Raw genomic sequence first — 14,875 nt, 5'->3', positions numbered from 1 at the left:
TTGCACGCAGGGACTTTCATGCGTCCGGGCTTGCCAGACGCTTCCGACGTTAACAAGCGGGCAAAATATTGCGGCGCCAGGAGGCTGGGGAAAGTTGCTGCCGGGGAGATGGAAGTAAAGGACCCCCCTCACTCCCCGCGTACTGTTGGACTACAACTCCCATCATATTTAGCCAGTTTAGCCAAAGCCCAGGGATGACGGGAGTTGTGGTCCAACAACGTCCAGGGACCCTAGAAGGTTGAGCAGCACGGGGACTGTGGACCGACTACAAAAAAAGGATGCGGTCGCTTTAAGGGAAATCAGCGGTTGCTAAGGCCGCGCGGGGAGGGGGCGGGACTTTCTCCCGGAAGTGAGCGGCTCGGTCTGAAAGATGGACGACGACCTGGAGCTGGACGAGGAAGTCTGCAAGGGGGTAAGAAGAAGTAGAGCGGGAGGGCGCGCGGCCCGAGTTGCCATGGCGACGGAGAGGCCTACTCGCTGTCCTAACGCCCGGCACTCCACGCGCTGCCTTTTGCCCTGTCCCCCGATCTCCCGGAGGGGAGGACCGCCGGCCGAGGGCTTTGGTTGCCCGAGGCAATAGCCCTCCTGGTGGCCCCTTCCCTGTTTTATAGCGGGGGGAGGGGAGGTATCCGCCGTGGGCTCTCCAGCTGTTGATGGGCTGCAACCCCCAGAGTCGCTGGCGGTTGGTGGGAGCTGGAATCCAACAAATACCTCCTTCATTCCTATTGGCTTTCTTGTAAAGGTAAAGGGACCCCTGACCGTTAGGTCCAGTCGCAGAGGACTCTGGGGTTGCGGCGCTCATCTCGCTTTATTGGCCGAGGGAGCCGGCGTACAGCTTCCGGGTCATGTGGCCAGCATGACTAAGCCGCTTCTGGTGAACCAGAGCAGCACACAGAAATGCTGTTTACCTTCCCACTGGAGTGGTACCTATTTATCTACTTGCACTTTGACGTGCTTTCGAACTGCTAGGTTGGCAGGAGCAGGGACCGAGGAACAGGAGCTCACCCCGTCGTGGGGATTCGAACCGCCGACATTCTGACCGGCAAGCCCTAGGCTCTGTGGTTTCGACCACAGCGCCCCCCGTATCCCTATTGGCTTTCTTTTAGGAGCCGCCATATATCCGGCATAGGCAAACTAGGCCCTCCAGATGTTTTGGGACTACAACTCCCTTGATCCCTAGCTAAAAGGAACCGTGGTCAGGAATGATGGGAATTGTAGTCCCAAAACATCTGGAGGGCTGAGTTTGCCTATGCCTGCCATATATGAACTTCCCTAGTGACTGGCTGTGTAACCTGCTAGCCCTAGCTTGATCATCCTGGCTGTACATCTGCCTCTTGACCACACATGTTGTGACTGAAGTTCCCCTTTTGAATCATTCTTTGTCCTCCACATAGGTAGTAGCAAAGATGGGCCGACGGGCTCACCAGGATTATGCCCCAGAGGAAAACCATCTTAGCCTGACCACCTCTCCAGCTTTGCAGGTAGGTTCAACTGGATGGGTCAACACCAATTGTAACCTGGGCTTAGTTTCACATCAAACAAGCTGAATGACTTCATCTAGGGTAGAAGACTAGGTGTCAGGTTATTATAACCAGGATCTTAACCGTAAGTCAAACTTGCATAAGAGTAAGAACACAAGAAGAGTCCATTAGAAGAGATCAGAACAAAACCCAATCTAGCCCAGTCTCCTGTTTTCCTCAGTGGCCAACGAGATGTCTATAGGAAGCGTACAGAACAGCAATGATTATTTCTCCTCTTCTGCTTCCATTTTAGATGATTAGGACAGTGACTTGGGACGGAGGGAACGGGACTTTTGTAGGTAACATCCATTCAGCCAAAGTTTTCATTAGGGCAGGGATGGGGAACTTGCCACCCTCCAGATGTTGAAATTAAGTGCCCATCATCCTTTAACACTGGCCATGCTGGCTGGGGCTAATGGGAATTGGAGTCCCACAACATCTGGAGAGCCACAAGTTATCCACCCCTAATTTAAGGAGTTCTCTTGCACTGAAAAAGTAAGGATTAGCCTTTTCAATTGCTCCAAGAGAAATTTCTTTTCCATAGTTTTACTGTGTCTTCCTGGCTAAATACGGAATTATGGCACCCTATCTGAGAATCAGAGGAGCTGAAAACTTTGGGATGTGCCAGGACCTCCTTGGAAAGTAGAAGAAAAATCAAAATCTGGCTTCTGACTGTCTGTCTGTTTGACAGCCAAACACTCCATGAGGAGCCCTTTATGAGAAAACCAGCTAACAACATTGCTGGGTAACTGACTCATAGTGAATAGCCATACCTCTGCTGCAGATTAGACTTTGTAGTTGGTGACATTCTGGCCCTCAGCCTACTGCAGAACTTGGTCTGTTTTCTAGTGCCTATATCTGAAGCATTGGTTGCCTTATGAAGTTGGGCAGTTAAGCTAAGCAAGGGATCATAGGATCATATCTGGTTTTGAGGGACAAAATCTAGTTGATGGGCTGGAAAAATGTGAATATGAGTAATACTACTACTACTACTACTACTACTACTACTACTACTACTAATTTATTATTATTTATACCCTGTCCATCTGGCTGAATTTCTGCAGCCACTCTGGGTGGCTCCCAATTGAGTGTTAAAAACAATACAGCATTAAATATTAAAAACTTCCCTAAACAGGGCTGCCTTCAGATGTCTATTAAAAATAGAATAGCTGCTTATTTCCTTGACATCTGATGGGAGGGCATTCCATAGGGCAGGCACCACTACCGAGAAGGCCCTCTGTCTGGTTTCCTGTAGCCTCACTTCTCGCAATGAGGGAATCACCAGTTAGGAGCTAGGAGATCTGGAGAGGTTTTCAGGCTGTGAACACAAATAAATTTAAGTTTAAAATATTTTTCATTGCATCTAAATAAGGAATCCATGCAAATCAGTGCACCTATGTGAATTAATAAGACTTAATCTGAATCAACCTATACATCTTGAAACAATCCTGTTTCATTACTCCAGTTGCTTGCTCTGTACTTCATTTCCAATCTATCTAACAGTTCCCCAAGACTTGAAAATTGACCTTACAGCAAATGCTTTACCTTACCAGCATAGATCAGGCTGATTTGTATGGATGCTTTTTGAGTATTATCTTATAAGCACCAGTTGTTCTTTGTTTGTATTGGAAAATTATGAAAGCATTGAAACTATTTTCATTCAAAAGGTGTCATTTGAAAACCCATGTCGTCTAAGCAATATTTATGTGGTTTAAGCTATCAAAAGTTGCTCATCGGTATAGCATTAAAATTATAAGCTTTCCCAAATTCCCTCAGCAGCCAACCCAAAAGCTGCACAGGTGCACTGTTATATCAGAGCAGCTAAGCCAGTGGCAGCCAAAAGGACTGTAAGGTGATACCTTGGTCTGCCAAGCCCATTTGAGACGATTGCTTACTTACTTCCAGACAGTAAACCATGGTTTATTGTGACAGGAATGAACCACAACAATCCCTGGGCTGTCTTACCTCCCACTCTTTCTCTGGCATGACTTCAAGGAAGAGGTCAGAAGGTTTTGGTTCTGGTTTTGATTAACTGCAGTTTAGTGTTACATCTGAAAGCTGACCTATGGTTTAGCCCAGGGTTCAGCAACCGTTTTCAGCCGTGAGCTGGTCCACCATCCCTCAGACCATGTGGTGGGCCAGACTATTTTTTTTTGGGGGGGGGGGAGGAATGAATTCCTATGTCCCACAAATAACCCAGAGATGCATTTTAAATAAAAGCACACATTCTATTCATGTAAAAACATGCTGATTCCTGGACCGTCCGTGGACTGGATTGAGAAGGCTAGTGGGCTGCATCCGGCCCACGGGCCTTAGGTTGCCTACCCCTGGTTTAGCCTATCTGTGGTGTTTTGAAACCAGACAGCTTCATAAACAAACGATCAAGGGAAGTAATACTGTATTCTGCTCTGTATTCTGCTCTGGTCAGACCTCACCTGGAGTACTGTGTCCAGTTCTGGGCACCACAGTTCAAGAAGGACACTGACAAATTGGAACGTGTCCAGAGGAGGGCAACCAAAATGGTCAAAGGCCTGGAAACGATGCCTTATGAGGAACGGCTAAGGGAGCTGGGCATGTTTAGCCTGGAGAAGAGGAGGTTAAGGGGTGATATGATAGCCATGTTCAAATATATAAAAGGATGTCATATAAAGGGGGGAGAAAGGTTGTTTTCTGCTGCTCCAGAGAAGCGGACACGGAGCAATGGACCCAAACTACAAGAAAGAAGATACCACCTAAACATTAGGAAGAACTTCCTGACAGTAAGAGCTGTTCGACAGTGGAATTTGCTGCCAAGGAGTGTGGTGGAGTCTCCTTCTTTGGAGGTCTTTAAGCAAAGGCTTGACAACCATATGTCAGGAGTGCTCTGATGGTGCTTCCTGCTTGGCAGGGGGTTGGACTCGATGGCCCTTGTGGTCTCTTCCAACTCTATGATTCTATGATCTTCATTCCAAAGTGCTACATTATTATACTGAGGCCAGATCTGAACATGAAGGAGCACCTGACAAGAAAAAACTAAGCATGGCATTTTATTCTTAGCTCTAGGGATGTTGTGGAATCATAGAACTGTAGACATGTTATTATTATTATCTTGTTTAGTTAACAGTTTAGTTAACTAAGTTATCAGTTAAGTTAAGAGTTTGTCAACTTTGGATGAAACAAAGGTTGGTTAATAAAAAATAGAAGTGAAAGCTTCTGATCTCCTTACAACCGTACCGGAGGAGGGCAGTCATGAGCGCATGAGCCCAAAGTTCACTGAGGCTTGCTCTCATTAGAATGAAGCCACAATCCGTTATGATTCAAACCAGATCAATGGCAGAATCAGTCAAAAAATATTATGTTGTACATAATTTCACACATGTTATAGGAACGCGGGTAGCGCTGTGGTCTAAACCACTGAGCCTCTTGGGCTTGCCAATCAGAAGGTTGGCAATTCAAATCTGTGCAATGGGGGTGAGCTCCTGTTGCTGTGTCCCAGCTTCTGCTAACCTAGCACTTTGAAAGCATACCAGTGCAAGAAGATAAATAGGTATCGCTGCAGTGGGAAGGTAAACGGCGTTTCTGTGTGCTCTGGCTTCCATCACAGTGTTTTGTTGTGCCAGAAGCGGTTTAGTCATGCTGGCCACATGACCTGGAAAGTTGTCTGTGGACAAACACCAGCTCCTTGGCATGAAAGCGAGATGAGCGCCGCAGCCTATAGTCGCCGTTGACTGGACTTAACCATCCAGGGGTCCTTTGCCTTTTTTACCTTTTACATATGTTATATGTTACATTTTAGAGGCAGACTTTAGAATCTTAAGGTATACCTAAGAAAGTCATGTGTGAAACAGTCCTACGGTGCTATTATGCCAAAGTTTTGCTTTTTGCGATGTATCATAGAGTGATGCAATGTTATTATTTGTATCTCAGACTTGCCCTCATGGGAACTGTCCACCCTCTGCAGTACAGTGGTGCCTCGCAAGACGAAATTAATCCGTTCCGCAAGTCTCTTCGTCTTGCGGTTTTTTCGTCTTGCGAAGCACGGCTATTAGCGGCTTAGCGGCTTTAAGAAAAAGGAAACAAACCCGCAAGAACTCGCAAGACGTTTCGTCTTGCGAAGCAAGCCCATAGGGAAATTCGCCTTGCGAAGCACCTCAAAAAACAAAAAACCCTTTCGTTTAGCGGGTTTTTCGTCTTGCGAGGCATTCTTGCGAGGCATTTGGTGCAAACTTGCTACACACTATGATTGTGGACAACGAGCCACAATTGAGGAGCAGCGTGTTATGCAATTGTGGTACATAAGACCCACACGTAGAGTCACATCATACATATATGGCAATCTACACTTGCTATGATATGACATTGCTGTTCTCCATCCAGACTATTGTAGTTCACACATGCAATGTGCTTAGCTCCTTGGGAATGACTTCGATGCTAAATATCCTTCCATATCTACTCGCTGGTTCTTGGACTGAAATATACTACTGTGTCCTATTCATAGTTGATCTTTGGCTGGTGGGAGAGATGTACCTTCCATCAGAAGAGGATCAGGATAGGTGAGCATTTCCTGTTCCACTCAGGTTTGTGTAATGGATCAGTGTTTCTCCTCCTGAAACTACCCAATGGCCTGCAAATGTGTTGGGCTTCCAGCTGTTCCCTAGGAATATGGCCAAATTCTCCAACAGGAATCTGAAAAATGTAGTTGAACTCATGTTCCCTAATTAGGCCAGCTTATTTCGAATGAGCTCTGGCCTCATTCAGCCTGGAGCTCCCCAAGGCCTTCTCGTCAGCCCCTGGCACCCTGAATAGCTGCCTAGTTATTTTCAGCCTGTTGGGGTTATCTCCTTATCCTCAATAACATTTTTCATCATCCTCACCAAAATAACTCTCTTAAGCATCTTTTATTTCCCAGCCCTTTTCATTTTAGTTTTCGCTGTTAGTTTGCATTGAAGATTGCTGAGTGTTGAGCACAAAGCCATGGGAAAGACTTATATTAAAATTCTATTTCCACACATTTATTTCATTCTTTGAATAGTTTCCAACTTGAGCCCACTGAAGGAAGAAGGAGGGAACCATTGGCTGAACACTGTTACACCACACATCTCTTGCCTCCTAGGACACTGTGGCTATATGGGTCTACATATGCCCCCTGAGGGAGAGGCCTGGAATCATTGGATCCTGGCAGCATGATGTGTGGGAAAGAGAAAATTGCAGCTTGCTGTCAGGAGTTGTGTAGTCAAATTAGCCTATAAGAAGGATATTCAAAGGATTTTAAATCTGAACTCCACTGAGGTGTTTCAAGTTGCAAGAGACTCCAGATGTGTTTTCAGTGAACAAATGTGTTTCATGTACAAACATGGTTGAAAAGGCCTCCATCACACAGAGTGATCAGCAAAAGAGGTATATTCAGATTCCTATACAGTAATGGATTCCACTGGAAAAAAATTGACATGATTGGAGGATATAATAATTGACCCCGTTCAGTTTCAGTGAGAGAATTTGTGGATGATACAAAATTGTTCAGTGTTATATAAAAGATGCTGGACCTCTTCAAACTGAGTGAATGGGTGTGAACAAGTGTAAAATGATGCTTGTTGGGGCAAAAATATTAATCTCATATATTTGTTCATGGGGTCTGAACTAGCAGTTATTGACCAGGAACAATATCTTGCTGTCATAGTGGATGGCTTGATGTAAGTTGGCAAAAGAATTGAAAATAAAACTGCTGACATCATAATGCTGCTATACAAATATATGCTGTAAGTGCATCTGGAATACTATGTACAGTTCTCACCTCAAAAAGAATATGGTAGAGCTGGAAAACATTTGGAAGAGGGCAATCAAATGATAAAGTGGTAGGAGCAGCTCCCCTATGAGGAAAATTTGCAATGTTTGGTAATTTTGAGAAAAGTAAGTAAGAATTGGTATGATAGGCATTTATAAAATTATCTGTGGCATGGAGAAAGTGGGTAGAGAAAAGTTTTTTTTCTCTCTCTGTCATAATACTAGAACTCAGGGCTGAATGTTGGAAGATTCCTGAAAGATAATGAAGTAATTCTGCACACAGTGTGTAGTTAAACTATGGAACTTGCTCCCTCAGGAAGCAGGGATAGTTACCATCTTGAATAGCTTTCAAAGAGGGGTAGCGAAATTCATGGAGGATAAATCTGTTAATGGCTGCTAGCCATGCTGGAGGCTATGATCTGCCTCCACAGTTAGAGGCAGTAGGAGAGAGTGCTTTAGTACTTGGGTTCTACTTACAGGCATTTGGTTGGCCACAGAGAGAACAGGATATTGGACTAGATAGGCCATTGGCCTAATCCAACAGGCTTTTCTACTATTTTTAAGTTATTATATCCCAGTCTTGCAATCTCTTCCATATATTGACCTTGCCTCTCCTGACTTTTTGTGTGTCTCTTGACATCTCTAGTTCATTTGGCTTCTTCCCCTTTATTTCAAGAGCTCAAATCTCTGCCATTCCTAGAAAAAGCTACCTTTGATCCCACTTCTCCTTCCACTTATTGCTCTGTGTCTCTCTTTCCTTTACCCGTTTTTCAAGCATATAATTTATAACTCTTTGTGACTTATCCTCCCAGGTCTCTGCTTGATCTTATTTTTTGCTTGTTTCACTCTCTTGAAACTACTCTCACCAAATTATTGTTGTTTAGTCGTTTAGTCGTGTCCGGCTCTTCGTGACCCCATGGACCAGAGCACGCCAGGCACTCCTGTCTTCCTCACCAAATTACCTTATACAAATATCTAAGGGCTGTTTATTGATCTGCCTGGTGCCTTCAACCCTCCTTATACCATTTTACAGTTTCAAAGTTCTGTACACTCCTCATTTCTCCACCTCTCTCACCACTCCATTATTGTTTTCAGATCCTGGTCAAGTTTATTTAAAAGTAAATCCCACTGAATTCCATGGGAGTTATTTCCAAAGTAAGTGTTCCATCAGGCTGCAACTTTTGTCTCCCGAGTTAAACCCGTCAGAATATTCTTACTACACTTGGAAAGCTTGCACTTGAGTGCATAATGTATAATTCAATATTCCTAAAAATGTATTAAAACCCAGCATACAAAATTAGTGGGAAGACAAAAGAATCATTTTCAATGATCCCCTTAATGGCTTGTGTAATGGAAATTGGGGTTGCTCGTGCGTAAGTTGCTGCCACTCTTGACAAGGTTGCCTGGTTAAACCTTTCCCTGGCTGGACAGCCCTGACTCCGCGGCTGTCTCAGTCACTGGCAGAATCCGTCAGTGGGCGTTTCCTGAACTTCTTCCAGCATAAAAGTTCTTTGACGCCAAGTCTCCGCCTAGCCTCCCTGTGCGGAAGTCTTCTGCGCAGGGTGGGTGTGGGCAGCGGAGGACCCGTGCTCTCCCCGCTGGTTTCTGGCGAAGAGTCCTGGAGCCATCTCTCTGAAGCCCTCCTCTGCCCCCCTTTCTCCCTGGTGTCACACTGATTTCCTTCCCTGGCCGATGAGTCCGCTCTCTCCCTGCTGAGCCCTTCTCCTGCAACGTTTGGGAGCCTTGCCTCCACTCCTGGCTCCGATGGCAGTTCCCTGACAGCTTGGATCCAAAGAGCTCCTTAGGGCCATGCAAGGGGGTTTCTGCTACCTAGTGGAATTCACTTTCTTAAAATATGACAAACTGCTTTTTAAACTTTCTTCATTGCTATGTGAACATGGGGAGACGGCTATTCTGTCTAAAATTGGTTTTAGTTTGAATTCTGTACACTACATAGATATATTTTATGAGTTTGCCATATAGAAATGAAATATTATTAGTACTAATTATAATAATAATAGTTACAAATTCCCTCCTTTCTTCTTTCTGCATGCATGTATACAAGACACTTGCACATTGTCATGAATGCTCCTGACTTCTCTTGTCCCCTTTGTGCTGATGTCTTCTACATCTACCTTTCTACTCATGGGAACTCATTTCCTTCTGGCCTCTGATGGGAATTGGGGGGCACCCTAAAACTAATGGCCCGAGCTGTTTGACTGCATTGCATCCCTTTGCCTTTTCTTTTTGTCACTGAAGCCATCTCACAATATGAATAATATACAGGGGAATCCCCACTTACGCAGGGCTCCGTCCCCAGCTGCTGTGCATGTCACCCAGACTCATGTGAGTGGGGATTCCCCTGTTCTGCCCCACCCCATTCCACCCCCCTTTTCAGCACTGAAAACAGCACACATGTCAGCAGGAGTGCACATTCTGATCGCACACAAGTGGGGAGACATCTGTAGTGGGGAACCATTGGTCCTCTGGAGGTTGCTGAACTACAACTTCCCTAATCCCTGGCTGTTGGCCATGTTTGCTGGAGCTGATGGGAGTTGTTCCCCACACCTCAAGGAACACTTGAGGTGGCAGTTTTCATGGTGGGCTGTGTGAGGTATGTGTGCCGCTGAAGGATTGCCTTAGCTGTTGGGCTTTGGAAAGGGTTGCACTTATAGCCATCTGAGCTTACGATTTCCATTTTAGAAAGGATTGTTAGTACTCTTTTCAGTGAGATGGAGCAGCAGGATAGCCGTGTTGCCTGAGGATGGCTTGTACTGTGACGTACATATGTGCAATTTACTTATGGGCAGCGGACAAAGAATATTATTAGAAACCTCCATGTAAAAGGGTTTGGTTTTTTTCCACAATAAATAGGTCACAGTGCTTGCATATAAGACAAATGAATGTGATTCCATGAGAAGGTTCTGTGTATATTTTGGTGGTATATTTTGGTAGGATGACAAACTATGTGTCGGCTCTTTTGTGTATGTGTGCATGTACATCCATATGTGGTATGTTTCCCTGAAACATCCCAGTTTGAAATGCTCCTTTTTTGGCACTACAGCCTCTTGGTTTTGGCATCTTAAGAATCTGGAGGAATCATTTAAAGATCAGAAAACTCCATTCACTGCAGCCCCTGAAGGCTTCACATTTTGTGACACAGTCATTCCAGTCGACTGAGCTCTGTCACTTGCGGATGAGCCCATATAAGGAAGCTGTTTCCTGCGTTCCTAGCTATCCGTTTGTCCCTCTGCCCTTCCGCGCCCCCTTTGCTGAAGAAAGCTGGTATTTGAAACTGCAGCTCTCGGCTCATTCCTTCTCCCTGTTTATTTTTGGAGAGTTACTATTTCTGCTCCTCTTAGGGAGCTATGTTGGGTCGTGCCCCCTTCTTCCAGCAGGCAACGGACCCCAATGGCAAGTATTGTCTATTTCCCACAGTCACAAACATTACATCACGAAACAATTTCCCCCCTCACCTGTAGAAGATGCTGGGCCTTTCCACCAGAGTGAAGGTCGCAATGGCTTTTGAGAGACCCTCAGGATCTATTCTTTTCTCTTGCTACTTTCTGGAGGGATCTAGAATGTTCTCCCCCCCCCCCACTTTAGCAATGAAAAAGCTGAAGTGACCTGAAGACTTTACACCTCTGAAAATGTTCTTAGAGTTCCTGATAGTCAGTTCAAACATATATTAACAACATGTGGTAATCCTTGCAGGAGTGCACCACTGTGCGCTACAGCTGGGGGATCAATTGTTAAGAAAATAAGAAGAGTCCTACTGGATCTGATCAATGGCCCATGTTGGTCAGCATCCTGATTCTAAGAATGGCTAGCCAGATGGGAAGTACACCAGCAGGCCATGAACCTAGCAGTCCATCCTCTAGGATAGCTCAGTTGATAGGACATGAGCAGGGCTTTTTTATATAGAAAAAGATGTGCCAGAACCAAAGTTTTTTAGGGGAAGGACATCGCAATGCTACAGAGGTGCCAGAACGCACAAAAGAGGTCCAGAACTCAGTTCCAATGAGTTCCGGCTGGAAAAAAGCCCCAAGTATGAGACTCTTAATCTCAGAGTTTGAGTCCCACATTGGGCAAAAGATTTTTTCATTGCAGAAGGTTGGACTAGATTACCCTCATGGTCCCTTCCAGCTGTATAATTCTGATTCTATTATCATATGTTTTGAATATTTAAGTACCACAAATTCCACTTCCTTTTGCCAGGCTGAACTATTGCCAGCTAATTTTATTATGTGATCCCAAATTCTAGGATTTGGAGGGGGCTGGGAATCTAACCATTGTCTCCACGTTATTCATAACTTTATAAAACTCTGTCACATGATTTCCCCCATAGTAGACTTTCCCACTATGCTTTAAAACCTTTCCTAATAGGAAAAAGGATTCAATGGATTATCAATGGTTGCACTTTTGTATACTTTCCCCAGTGTTATGGCATCCTTTTTGAGATGTGGCAACTGGAATTGGTTGGGCTGAGGCCAGGTAGAATGGGTTGTACTGTATCTGTTTAGATTGCACAAGGGCAATGTAATTTTGAATGCTCCCCTACATTTTTTTTTTTTAAATTCAAATAGAAAATGAGAACAGTCTGGCTAAAACATGTGCTAGTTTTCTTATCGTGGGGGAATGTGGAAGAACCTTCAAAACTGGAATCCTCCATCTCTGGTGGTACATTTCATTTTCTCATCTTGTACATATTTCAGATGGAAGAGAGAGGGGGGGGGTTTGCCATAGGTCACCTGGTGAGATTTACACCAGGTATGGATTGGTTCCTTAGTCACTACCCTACACTAGCTCTTTTCAGGTTATGAGGTGGGCTTGCCAAACAGGTGTTGAAGGTTTTTGAGCAAGTAGAACAATTTCTCAGTGAGGAAGAGACTAGGATATTATGCAAGTCCTCAAGAGAGTTTACTGTATATACAGGTTTTCTGTGATATGCCATATCAGAATTTGGAATGAGAAATTTGTTTTGTAAACATTGGTGTAAATGTGTCTGCTGTGGATTTGGCTAGGGTTGTCACATTCTTCAAAGCCTAATCCCAAGGGAAATCCCACTTCCACAAATTTAAGCCGTTATGTTTGCCTTTATTGTATAAATGTTTGCATTCTTTGCTTAAATTATTATTTAAGCTTAAGTTTATTTGACTGTTGATTTTGTTATGATTGTAAAGCCATCCTGGAGGTTCCATTCGTAGGACAGAAGGGCAGGATGTGAATTATTACTATATAATAAAATAATAACCTAGGTTTTCTTTCCTGTTTCTCCCTCCTCTTGCTTGCTGCCTACTGTAAGCATTCACCAGCTAAACCAGCAAAAGCACTGCAAAGAGTATGGTATGGCTCAGTTGGCGTCAGCGGTTCCAAGTGAGTGCAGTTTTGTTTAATTCAACAGTGATTCAAAGTGTGCTGTTGTGGTCTCTGGGGCAGTTTCCTAGATTAGCAGCTATCTTCCTGGTTGTTGCTCCTTAGGTCTTTACACCCTGCTAGATGCATTTCCTTCGGCTGTTAAATTCCATTTCCTCTGACATCAGTGACTGCAGAGGAGATGCCCTTCATACTTGCCCCAGCCCATTTTTCTTCTGGTTAGTGCAACAAAGCTGAATTCATGAGCGTCTTCAGCAGCTTTGGCATACCAAAAGGAATAAAATAACAAATTTCAGTTAATTTTATTATTTATTTTATCACCCTTCCTTCCCCAAAAGTGCCCAAACTTAATGCTTAAGTTTGAGTATGCTAATGAGGACATTTTATTTCTTACTAGATGAATAGTTGGTTAGTTTTCTGTTAAAAAAACAACCCTCCACATACTAAGTTTTGAAGAAACTGTGAAGTGCATGGAACTCAGGTAAACATTGTGCAAAGCTCCCCCCACCACGATTAACACCAGTATTTGTTTTGTTTTGTTTAATCTTGTGCCCTGCTGTGCTATACTTATTGTAATGATGTGGATGTTTTAAACAATATATATGTTTTTTAATTGTGGTTTTTTCTACGTTTTTAGCTATTCCTGTTTCTATGTACAGTATGAGCTGCCTTGAGTCCCATCAGGGTGAAAGGCAGGGTATAAATAAACATATAATATTAATATCCTGAAATTCAGCTTGAGAGCAAAAAAAGGTTACATAGGTGTGTAAATATGTTTTGCCTGTAGCCCCATTCGCTCAGAGAGTGCAAGAAGGGTGGGTGAGGAGGACTGAAACTAGTGATTAGGGCAAATTCTTGCACAGAACAAGAGGAGCAATTCAAAGCATGTATGAACAGCAAAGCGAACAAGAAATTGTGGTCTAGTTGCCCTCTATGTAGTTCACCCACTCTTCTCAGAATACAGTTAGCTGAATCCCTAATATATATATTATTTCTGCGGCAAAGACAATCTCCAACCAGCAGAGGGCACTCCAATTCTGTTCTGAAAGCTGATGGACACAGAGGCGCTTCATGACATCATTACCTTTTGATAAACAGACTTACAGTAAATGGCCCGTTATGTTAGCTCATGCATTATATTTATAAGACACAAGGGGAAAAGAGCATGTGCTTGCTGAAGAGATCATCAGGCGCCTGACAAAGAGTACTCATGTTAAGAAATTTCAATGGAATGAAGGGAGGACGGCGGTGAGAGACTCACCACGACATCTTTCTAAAAACACAGTAGTTTCTAGAGATCTCCTTTATGGAGTCTGTTACAGTTAGTATTTGTTCCCTTCTCTGATCTTGTTTAAAACAAACAAACAAACAAACAAACAAACAAACAAACAAACCCCAACCGATATTAAGCATAAATTCCTGATTTCTGTTTGTTTCTATACATGAAACATATTATGTTGTCTTTGTCATATTGGTTTTACCCCAATCAGAAACCCTGGATGAATAGAGAGGTCCAGTGCCTGTTGCGGGAAAGGAACAGGGCTTTCAGGTCAGGCGAGGTGCAGCTTTACAGTGTGGCAAGAGCAAACTTGAAGAGGGGTATTCAACGGGCAAAATTGGATTATAGGCTGAGGATTGAGGATAATTTAAGGAGCAACAACACAAGACAGATGTGGCAGGGGATTCAGCATATTACCAACTACAAACCTAACCTTGGTGCTGTCGATGGTGACCCTTTGCTGGCGGAGGAGCTTAACCTCTTCTTTGCTCGCTTCGAGAAGGAGCCACCTGAGACGCCGGTATTACAGCCACCAGCCCATAGGGGCCCCTCATTCACGGTAGAGGAGCATGAGGTGAGACAGGTATTGAGGATGGCGAATCCGAGGAAGGCGGCTGGACCTGATGGCATCACTGGAAAGGTGTTGAAGGGCTGTGCGGATCAGCTGGCGAGGGTCTTTACTAAGATCTTCAATAAGTCCTTACACCAGTCTATTGTCCCACCCTGCCTGAAGTCGTCAACTATTGTCCCTCTGCCTAAAAAATCCACAATCAGTAGTTTGAATGACTACAGACCAGTTGCACTGACTCCAATCATCATGAAGTGTTTTGAGAAACTGGTGCGCCGTCACATTATTTCCTGTCTTCCATCAACTTTTGACAACTACCAGTTTGCATACAGGGCAAATAGATCCACAGAAGACGCTATCACCATCACTCTC

The 14,875-nt window shown here is 44.1% G+C and overlaps 1 protein-coding gene across 2 annotated transcripts in view; it reads left to right on the top strand.

Moving 5' to 3' along the window:
• Nucleotides 1-305: 305 nt before the first annotated feature.
• IFT43 (intraflagellar transport 43) overlaps nucleotides 306-14,875 on the top strand; it is a 53,639-nt gene continuing 39,069 nt past the window's right edge. Inside the window, exons 1-3 of one of the 2 annotated variants that reach the window (XM_028719190.2) lie at nucleotides 306-412; nucleotides 1,395-1,481; nucleotides 12,586-12,656. In XM_028719190.2, coding sequence (XP_028575023.2) covers nucleotides 371-412; nucleotides 1,395-1,481; nucleotides 12,586-12,656 — 200 coding nt within the window. In that variant the 5' untranslated portion in view covers nucleotides 306-370. Of the gene's footprint in view, nucleotides 413-462; nucleotides 743-1,394; nucleotides 1,482-12,585; nucleotides 12,657-14,875 lie in introns of those variants that run through there. The other variant, XM_028719197.2, reaches the window with a different exon arrangement.

Source organism: Podarcis muralis, chromosome 1, assembly GCF_964188315.1.
Source record: "Podarcis muralis chromosome 1, rPodMur119.hap1.1, whole genome shotgun sequence".
Classification (NCBI taxonomy): domain Eukaryota; kingdom Metazoa; phylum Chordata; class Lepidosauria; order Squamata; family Lacertidae; genus Podarcis; species Podarcis muralis.
Note: the sequence above shows the minus strand (reverse complement) of the source record. Positions and strands in the feature narration are given on the sequence as shown.